At 58.9% G+C, this 10,377-nt stretch overlaps 1 protein-coding gene across 1 annotated transcript in view; it reads left to right on the top strand.

Moving 5' to 3' along the window:
* Positions 1-7,660, top strand: part of INPP5A (inositol polyphosphate-5-phosphatase A) — a 184,514-nt gene extending 176,854 nt beyond the window's left edge. The window contains exons 13-15 of the mRNA XM_007451997.1: positions 3,964-4,075; positions 6,676-6,744; positions 7,580-7,660. Of these exons, the coding sequence (XP_007452059.1) occupies positions 3,964-4,075; positions 6,676-6,744; positions 7,580-7,660 (262 nt within the window). The remainder of the gene's footprint in view (positions 1-3,963; positions 4,076-6,675; positions 6,745-7,579) is intronic.
* The last annotated feature ends 2,717 nt before the right edge of the window (positions 7,661-10,377 follow it).

Raw genomic sequence — 10,377 nt, 5'->3', positions numbered from 1 at the left:
GGGGGGTGGTGGAGGGCTGCTGCGCCCCCTGCGCTTGTGGCTCTGAGTGACACGTGTGCCTCAGGGAGGTAGACAGACGCACAGTCAGAGTACACACCTCACCAGAGAAAAGTCACACCTTCCCAAGGACGGACAAAAACGATCCATGGTGGGAAAGAGGTTTTTACTGGGCAAATTAATTACAGAAAAAGATCCAGCGAGAGCTTTCGAAAAAGACAAAAATATATATAACACAGGGATAAAATGTATCACACGGCTCTGGCCAGAGGAGGCTCTGTCTCTTCAGTGGATACATTTATTTTTATATTAAAAATTCGGAGGCACTTTTCAGACTTCTTTTTGGGCCATAATTCAACTTTGGACCATCTATAGATTCCTGTCTGTAACGATAAATATAAAATGGTGACATTTGGACAAAAAGGCTGAGCTCCTTGCTGTGTGCCCGGCCTGGTTCTTGGGAAGGGAGCCAGGAAGCTTGTCCAGCTGGTCACAGAGCCCCGGGTGGGGCAAGTGCTGAGAGGCGAAAGGCCAGGGCACCGGTTACTCGGGAAGCCGCGGGTCACCCCACAGGGATGCTGTGGCCACCTGTGTCCACAGAGCCGGGTCAGCTCTCTGGCTCTGACCACGGGCCCCTCCTCCCCACGGCAGTGTGAATGTTACTGCCCAGTTCAGGTGCAGCTTCCTTCCGCCTCCTTTTCTTTCCTAGGAGTCTCAGGTGTTAGGAAACTGAGTTCCTGCCGGCCTCCGGGGCTGCCACGCACGGGTGGACGGTCTGCCGATTCGCTGGCCGCGCAGGCCCGTCTGCCCTCAGCAGGGCCGTGACTTGGGAACACTCACGTTCTCCCCGAGCGAGAAGCCCAGGAGGGTAAAAAAAAAAAAAAGAATCTTACTTGAAATAACAATTCAATACAGCCTCTCCTGGAAATTTGCGGGAACGGGAAACTGATTTTGGAGGGCAAACTAGGCTTACTTCTGCCGACGAGAGAGACCCAGAGGGAAAAAAAAAAAAAAAAAAAAAAAAAGGAGGGTCTCCCCCAGCACCCCCAATTCTCCGCCTCCCGCTTCGGTGAGAACTGGGCCTGTCTGGCCAGGTGCAGGGGCCCCGCCCCCTCCACCCTCAGGGTCCTCCTGAGCCTGCGTCTCTCTCGCACAGCGGCCGGTCCTGCGGAGTCAGGCGGCCGACACAGTGGGCCTTTGTGCCTTCCCGGCCTGGCCGCTGGCCTTGGGCCCTGGTGACACCACCCGCCTGCCCGCCGCTCAGATGCAGGCCAAGCCTTGTCGGCAGCGCCCTGGCAAGGGGGCCGCTTGCCCACATCCTGCATCCTGCGGGAAGGAGCCCGAGGGGCTGGGCGGACAGGTGGGCGATTGTTAGCTTTATCGCAGGGCCATTCGTTGTGGCGTCATTCCCCACCATGCGGGGCCAGGCCGGCGGCTCGTCCCGCGTCCCCGCCCTTTGCAGCGTTTGCTTTCAGATAAGTCTGCGTGTGCAGCGAGCATTAATCATCGGCAGCCCCGGCAGGCAGCGCTGGGCCATCCTTGGAGTGGCCTGGGCAGGGCCCCCCTCCCAGGCCCACGCTGGCCTTGCCTGGCCCATCTGCACCAGCACCGCCCTGCTCACTCCTGACCTGGCTCTGGGAGTGGCGGGCCCCTTCCGGGAGTCTGTCCACAGCAAGGGCCCCCAGTCCGTGGGGTGAGGGTGCCGTCCCCAACCGCCCTGCCCATCCCGGCCAGGGCACCCCTCACGGCCAGCTTCTTTTGCCCACTGAATCACACGTGGGCAGGCCCCACGGCAGCAGCAAGGTTGAGGACACGGACTGAAGGCCCGGGGGAAAGCTTGTCACAGCTCCGGGCCTCCCAGGCCCTTCCGTGTTACTCCTCACCAGGCTGACTGTCCCCGTGATGGCCCATCAGTCAGCTCCTGGCGGTGGACAGGCGGCTGGACTCGGGCCTTGGCGCCCTGTGACGATGGCTCCGCGGTGTGCGTAGGGACTGTCCGTCACTTACCTGCGTGGGCTTTTCATGCTGTTTCTAATGCAGGACCCTTGCCCTGGGCAGGTCCCCAGGGGGCTCTGTGGGCATTGGGGCGCAGCCTCAGTGGGACCCCCGATGGCCAGGGCTCCCGAGGGCTTTCCCATAGCAACAACGTCATAGGTGCAGCTGAGGGTCACGCGGTGGTTCCTGAAGCCCCCGGGACTCGATCCCACTCCCGTCTGCGCTGCGTCTCCGAGGGATGCTTCGAGCCGGCCCGTTCAGCACTCCTGGAGCAGCGTGTGTCTGTGCAGCTCCTGCCCGGCGGGGAGCGTGGGCGAGGCCCGGGGTGGCCGGCTCCACCTCCCAGACCTCCTGTTGACCGCAGTTGTCCCCCCGGGTGAACCTGGCCTGCCCCGCCTCACGGTCAAGGACCAGCTTGGGTGGGCTCAGAGCACACACGACCTTCCCAGCCCTGGCCACAGCCCTGCCGGCCGCTCTCTCCCCTGACCTTGGCCTCCAGTGGAGGGGGCTGGGGGCTTGCTCTGTGCTCAGCACATCCTGCTCTGGACACTCAGGGTCGGCCCGTGCGGACCCTGATTCCTGCAGCTCCCGGGAGGATGGGGTGGGCAAGCGTCGCTCCTTCAGGACCACAGCCAAGCTAGGCTGGGACGTGCCTGAACAAGCCCGCCGTTGGCCCCCCTTTTGCCTGAAGGAAGTTATAGGGTGGTCAGCGCTCCGTGCTGTCAGCAAGGGTAATGCTGTTAGAAGCAGAGATTAGGGACGTTTTGTTTGTAGCCATGTTTGCTGCTTTGGGTCTTCAATGAACTAAATTCCTGCAGGGCCTGGGGCCGTGAGTCGCCGTTTCTGGCGAGAGTGTGTGGAACGCTCTGGAGGATGGAGTAGGCTGAGAACCGTTAACTCAGGTTCTGCGGACCCTGACCACGGGCCACAGAGGGAGGGAGGAGGGGCAGAGGCCCCACGCGAGCAGGTGCCCAGGACAGAGCAGCTCGGAGGACAGTGGCAGTTTTCTCCTCTAGCTGAAAGCACAGGAAAATTTAATAGAGAGTAAAGTGCCATTCACAGCAAATATCATGTGGTATTTTGGAGCTAACCTAAAAAGCACATTAGACCTTGGCAAGGAAAAAACTTAGACTGTATTGAAGGCCATAGGAGATGCACCACGAGAAAGCAGACCCACCATCCTCATGGGTGTGCAGGGAGCACGGCTGAGGGTCCCCCAAAGCCAGTTAGTTCATTCTGGTTAAATGCACCTGCTGTTAGTTCAGTGCAACCCAATCAAAATGCCCACAGGGTGGGGTGAGCAGCTTTACATGGACCAGGGCGGGCCCGCTGGGCAGTGCAGAGCCCGGAGCCGGAGGTTCCAGTGAGTTCTGGGCCTCAGCCAGGCGGCTAGTGTCAGGGTGTCGGGGGCTCAGCTGGTGGTCACAGGCCCCACCTGCTTCTCGCCATGTCAGTCGGTCGGCTGTGGTGGCTCCATTCCCAAGGGGCCCCAGGCGTCTCCCCGCTGCCGCACCGGGCCAGTGGGCGGGAAGCAGGGCCCGTGTGGCCACGGCAGTAAGTCAGGGCCAGGCACACACTCGGCCACAGCAAAGGTCCAAGGCCACGGCCCGGGCACCTGGGCGTTTCCTGAGGTGGACGCCTCAGTGGGACAAGGGTGTGGCGTCAGTCTGGGCCCAGGTGTCCGTAGGCTCCTGGGCAGGTTTTTGTTGGGCTGTAGGCCGCATCCAAAAATAAAACCAAGTTTAATAGACGTGTCCATGTCCTTGGGGAGGGTTTATCTGAAGTGCTGGGGGGGACAGTCCTTTGACTTTATTCTGGAAACTTCCATCTGCCTGTTCTCACCCTGGACAGGCTCGGCCTTTCTGAGGTGCGTGGGGCAGAGCCCACACCACCCTCCCCCGGGCGCGGAGGAGGGGCTGGAGGAGGGGCCCCGTGGCTGCTGACCGGTGCCTTCCTGTCCTGTCTCCCCAGCTACCCATACAGTGAGGACTCCAGCCAGGGCAGGCAGTACATGAACACCCGGTGTCCCGCCTGGTGTGACCGTGTCCTTATGTCCCCATCCGCCAAGGAGCTGATCCTGAGGGTAAGTGTGAGGGCTGCGCAGGCCAGAGCCCGGGCGGGTGGGGAGCCTCGGGCCAGGGAACGTGCCCTCCTGCCGGCCCGGATGAGCCCTGACCCCATTCTCGGGGCTGGGATGGAGCCCGATCTCCAGTGTCTTTGTGGATTCAAAACAGGCATAAACTGTCGCCAGTGCTTTAGGAATCGTTTTAGTTTATTGTGTTCTCGGGGGCGTCAATGAGCTCTTGTCTTCGAAAGAGCTTGGGAGCTATGAAGTCCATCCTTATTTTCCTAAGTTGTAAATCAGAGCCAGAGTCACACTGGGGCTTGAGAAGTTAAAGATGAACGGCCAGCACTCAGGAGGCAGCCCCGTGAGACTGGGTGCGGGGAGAGTTTGAGTTTCCTGGAGCCTCTTGATTTCCCGGGGTTTTTCAATGCCCACATTTAACACAAGAGGACTGCTCTAAAGAATCAATATCTGCATTGGTTTTGTCAACCCCATCAGTGAAAAAATATAATAACGAGGTGCACTGATTCATCAGGGCAGCGGTCTGGCCTCTGCGTGATGTGGGCCGCCAGTTAGGAGGGGGCAGGAGGTCCCCACGGCCCAGGCCGTTCCCCAACCTCAACCCAGTACGTTTTGGGCTCTAGTCACCACCCTCCACAGCCCCCGAGGCTGCTGCAAGGAGCCCTGTCTGCGCCACTGGGCCCCGGGCTCTTTACCCAGAGATGCAGCCAGGAGGGCAGAGCCCCCTTGGCCTGCCCAGGTGCACGCCCGTCCCCCTGCTCAGCAGCCCCTGCAGCCCCCCTCCAGGAGGCCCCGCTGCTGGCCTTTCCGGGGCGGGCCGGCCCTCCATGCTCTGCCTTGAGCCAGAGCCCCCGGGTGCGTGGGGAGGGAGGCCGCTGGGCCCGGGATGGAGGTGGGGACGCGTCGGGTCTGCAGTGAGCTTGCTCTGACGGGGCCTGGGGGCAAGGGCCTGCGCCCGGCTGTGACACGCCTGCCCCCAGAGCACATCACAGAGGACAGGCGCTGGCTGGGCTACTCCCACAAGCAGCCTTCCCGAAGGGAGCTGCACGGGACATTGGCCCTGACCACACAGACCCGGGCAAGCATGCCTGGTGCCCGGCCTTGGACGCAGCCTTGCCCTCTCTGCTGGGCCTGCCCTTGGGGCCCTGAGATGCCATGTGAGAAAGCAGAGAGTGGACAGTGGACATAGGGGCTCACACCGGCAGGCGAGCTGAGCACAGGGCTGCGTCCAGAGAGGGTGCCTCAGGGGCCTCGGGGCGCAGAGAAGAGGCGAGTATCCTTTCCAGGGAAAAAGACATCCTGCGGTAAACCCACCAAGACAGCAGGAGTGCGTAGGATGGTGAAGGGGGTTGCCCAGGGCTGCAAACGGGTCCAGCAGAAGGCGGCACTGCAGGCTGTTTTACCTGCGTTCACATCGTGTCAGCTTTGGGGCCCGAGATTTGATGCTACAGACACAGCGGGGACAGAGCTCGGCTGGGTGGCCCAGTGTGGGGAGGGCCCAGCGCCTTCCTGGGGGGTGGGGTGGGAGCCCCGGCAGGCCCTCCCCTGGGGGCTGCCCGGCGGGCGGCAGGCGTTACCAGCCCACTGGCCGTGGCGCGAGCAGCTTCCGCGGCGTCATCCATCATGCCACGCTCGGTCACCTCGGCATCACGTTCGTTCTGCTTCCCGGCCCCGGAACACAGAGGTGGCGGGCGTGGTGATGAATGTGCAGCGAGGTGTGCGGCGCCCGCTTAATTTGTTTATCTGTCTCACGATTATGCACTTGGAAATCCACAATTTTATGCTGCCTTTGTAAATTACCACGCTGCGCTTGATGAACTTTTCCCCACTCCGGGGAGGAGCTGTGATGGCGGAGGATGCGCAGAGGGGTCTGTCTTTATGCCTCTGGCAGGCGACCATGCTGGAAAGTAAATGTGGCCGTAAGCTTCCTACTGCATTAGAGATAATTCAGTTTATAGTCTCAGACGCTTCAGCCGAGGATGTGAAATCCTGGCCCAGTTGGAGCCAGAGCTGACTGACTACGGGAACACACCCTTGGCCGCACACCTGGAGTTAAGGTGCCTGTAGGCTGGCAGAGGAGGGAGGGCACCCTGTGCACACAGCCCTGCGTCACTGGGCGCAGACCGCTGGGTGCGGCAGCGTGGCATTCGGGGAGTCTGTTCTCGTTTGAACAGGGAGTTCTGGGTCAAAAACAAATGGCAACAGGGTAAACAGGAACCGGGTGGGCTTCCTCAGTGCTGGGGGCACAGCTGGAGAGAAAGCTCACAGCTGCCCCGACTGCGGCGAGCACGGTCCAGGGCCCGGCCCAGAGGCAGAGGGGAGCTCGGGCTCCACACCCATGGCCCATGTCGCCACCTCCCAAGGCCAGAGCCCTCCCACCTGGGACAGCCGGGTGCCGAGGTGCTGCCCGGACTGCCCGGACCTCCCTCCTCGGGGCCAGAGGCACACTGGCGGCTCTGAGCCGGCCAGAGCCCCACGGAGACGTGGGCAGGGTGGCCGCGGGCGGAGCATCGCTGGGCTGCCACCCGCTCGCTGCTCTCCCAGGAAACCCCACCATTTCCGCCTCCCATGCCTCTCCCTCTGTTTGCTTTTCCCAGTCGGAGAGCGAGGAGAAGGTTGTCACCTACGACCACATCGGGCCCAGTGTCTGCATGGGAGACCACAAGGTGACAGAGCCGTGCTGCTGCGGTCTGGGGGCTGGGCCCGAGGGGTGGGCCGTGGTGGGCTCTCCAGGCTGGGGGCCGTGGTGGGCTCTGCTTCTCTACTGCTCGTCTTCTCTGTCTCCTTCGTCTGCTTCACAGAGGAGGCCAAGTTGGTCTGTTTTTATTTAACTTTAATAAAATACCAGCAGGTAGGTAGGTAGGGGCTAGATAGGCAGGTAGATAAGAAGGCAGAAGTGACTGGTCACAGTAGAATAAAATACACAGTTTTACTATTTGTAAAAGGAGGCTGTGTCCACCGCTGGCTATTTCTGGAGGCCGTTTCCTGAACGTGCACTCAAGTATTTTCCTGGCTTCTGATGGCGACCACCCACCACCAGTGCGGGCGGGGAGACGGGCGTGTCACCGACCCAGTGCCTCGGGGGAAACACCGAGTATTTGTTCCAGGACTAACTTTGTACGTGTGACTGGCCCGGGCCCCTCCGAGGGGCGTGTGGTGACAGGTCGTGTGTCACCATCAGCCACATGAGAGACGTTCACCGTTTCCCATTTTCAGGGCCTCTGGGCGGGTCGCCCACACTGCCCAGGGGGCCGGATCCCAGGACGGGCTCTGTCCTTCCCCGTGTTCTTTGGGCCTGAAATCAGCTTTCACGTTGTCTTTATCTGGAAACAACACCGTCTTTAGAGAACGCGAAGGCCCTTTGCCTCTAGCCTCTGGTCGCCCAGTCCCACCAGCTCCTCGGGAACTGGGGCCCGGCGCTGGGCCTGCGGGCCGCGGCCGGGTAGCCCGGGAGCGGGGTCTGGGCGCCCGGTTCTGACAGCCTCTCTTCTCCCGCTGCAGCCCGTGTTCCTGGCCTTCCGCATGGCGCCCGGGGCAGGTAAACCTCACGCACGTGTGCACAAGTGTTGTGTGGTGCAGTGAACTGGTGGTAAATATGCCTCCTCCCTCGAGTTCACCTTTCTGAGCTTTTTGTGGTGTGTCTGTCCCCTTAACAAATGGCTGATTCCACGGCAGGGAAGCGATGCCAGCGCCACGAGGGGACCCCCGGCGAGACCTCCCTGCAGCACGAGGAGCCATGTGCTCTGACAGCTGCATCGACAGACCCGCCTGAGCGCCACCGCTAGACGGCCGGCCCCACACGTCGCTTCAGCCCCGGACGGCGCTCCGGACAAGCCTCACATACCTCACTGTCGTGTCTGCTCGTGTGACATCAAGTAGAAACATTGGGATTTTTTAAATAAGTCACAGTCCTGTTGCCAAAACTCTAATAGACAGCAAAGAGATTCTGCATTTTAGACTTCACGGTTTTCGAGTCTTAATCATCGTCAGCGTGGAGGAGCTTCTCCGGCGTAGAAACCCCACAGGGCTCGGAGTCCCCTCCGTGGCAGGGCGGCCGGGGCTCTGCCGGCCGGCGGCGTGGCCCTCGCTTTCACTTCTGGAGGTCCCTTCCCTGTTAGTCACTCTACTGCCATGTTACATGGTTTCTGAATCACACTGCAGCTGCTTTCCATTTTTATATATATAAATATATACTTTTTAAAAATAATTTATAAACCTTACCAAAACTTACGCTACGTATACTTTCCAGTATGAACGCTTGAGTGTCACATCAGCAGGTAGAATTGACGTCTAGGGGTTTGGTTACGTGCACGTCAACACACAAAGCTATAAAGCAAGTACTGCGACCCAGCAGAGATGTCAGGGGGCAGGCCGACCACAGCACGTCCATACGAGCAGTTGGAGACTCCTAGGCCTTTTTCTGTCTAATATTAAGAACTGAATGTGAAGTTTATAGCTAGCTCGGGTGGACCTTTTAAGAATTTTGTAAACCGTTTTGTCTGTCTTTTGTTACTGTTCTATGGTGCCAAGTATTCTACATAAAACAATAATATCATGGGAGAAATAAAAATAGCTAGTCTGCTTCCGATAGAAACTGCTTGTAACGTGTCCTGCACATAAAAACATTCAGAGAAACAAACTGTACGCGTCCTTGGACGCTGAACCTCTAACGACCTGTCGTAGCCCTGCTGCACGTACTTGCTCCTGGCACCCGGCGGAGCAGTGAGAGGTGGTCCCAGGGCCCATGGATGAAACACAAACGAACGTTTTATTCATTTGCTTTAACACTACAGGACTCCTGGGCTGGGTGAAGGCGCTGGGTAGAAGCTTGTTTTAGATAAGTCACAACCGTCGCAAGTGAGCTGGCGTCCACGTGCCGAATCTGTGTCCTTGACAGTACCGTCGGGGTCTGTGTCAAGCTGTGGTCGCTCTGCTCTGGCCGACCCACGGCGATTCTGTGCAGCGGGGTTTCAGCTGTTGGTCACTCAGGAGGCCTTTGGAAATGACCGCTCCGGTCCCCAAGCAATAAAATCGATCGTGGTGAAAATATCCCGTCTGCTTTGCGTTTCCTCCTCCCGTGCTCCGGCCCCGTTGTAGCCTGCAGTGCAGGCTACGCTCGTCGTTCGTCGCAATCCTGGACTCCACTGTCAGATACTGTTACGGAGCTGAGCTCTGGCGTGAAGGCAGAGAGAGCATCTTTTGGATTTTACTGCAGAGGTTTTACTGCTGGGATTTACCCCCCAGCATCGTTTAAATGAGATTACATAAATGTGCTGCTTTCCTCAAAACTTTAAAACTGGAAATTCCTTTGCTCTTAACTTGAGCTGAAAGAACAGTTCACTCACATAAATTTTGAAAAAAAAGTTAATGCTCCCTTAGAAAGAAAACCAGCCAGTGAAAAACGTCTGTTTTTTAAATTGATGCAGCCATGTAGCAAAAAACACCCAAAAAACAAAACTTCAGCCTTTTACATTTCTCTTTAACATTTTCAATAATGCCTTCCAAGAGAAATCTTACAGTAATACAACCCTTTATATTCAATTTTTAAAATTAACACAACAGTTACGCAGCCACGTGGAGCGTCCAGAGTCTGAACGGATGGGGCGGTCTTCTGTGAACCAGAGCAGACGCAGGCTGCTGTTAACTGGAATCCTGGCCCTTGGATTCCGGGGTGAGGGACAGGCCAGAGAGAGGGGATCGCGGACCTCCGCGGGGCTGGGGGGCTGGGTCGGTCTGGCCGATCCAGGGAGGTGCCCCGGGTGGAGGCCGGAGCTGCCCAGGAGGAGGACAAGGTCCAAGCACTGGCCAGATGTGCTTCCACCGCATCCCAGGGTCAAACGGGCAAAGAAAGCTCCGGGGCCCCTGAGAGAACTGACGGCGAAGCAGCAAAACTATTTTGGATTTCCCTTTGTAGTCCCAGCTTGAAGTAAGCCCCGCTTTCTCCCGACGAAACAAATCTATTAAGCGGCAGGGGAAGGGCTACGGCGCGCCGACGAATTTACAACCGGCCTCACTTCCCCGATGTGAGTTCAGCGCCACTTCAAATTCCGTAGCTGCTAAGACTGGGCCTGTTTCCACGTCATCAGAACAAAGCACATCAGCAGGAGCTACGGCCCGGCGGCGCCCCTCACCGCCCCCGCCCCCACCAAAGGGGAAACGCACCAGTACGGGTGGGGCAGGAGCGGGGGTTCACCTGCCCTTTCCGGCAACCCCAAATGTGTTTAAATCTGCCCAAACCTCCTCCACCTAAGCCAGCAAAACAGCGGGCCTCCAGAGCCCTGGGGAGGGCGCCCCGGGGG

The sequence above is a fragment of the Lipotes vexillifer genome, unplaced genomic scaffold (assembly GCF_000442215.2).
Source record: "Lipotes vexillifer unplaced genomic scaffold, Lipotes_vexillifer_v1.1 scaffold1117, whole genome shotgun sequence".
In the NCBI taxonomy this organism is placed as follows: Eukaryota; Metazoa; Chordata; class Mammalia; order Artiodactyla; family Lipotidae; genus Lipotes; species Lipotes vexillifer.
Note: the sequence above shows the minus strand (reverse complement) of the source record. Positions and strands in the feature narration are given on the sequence as shown.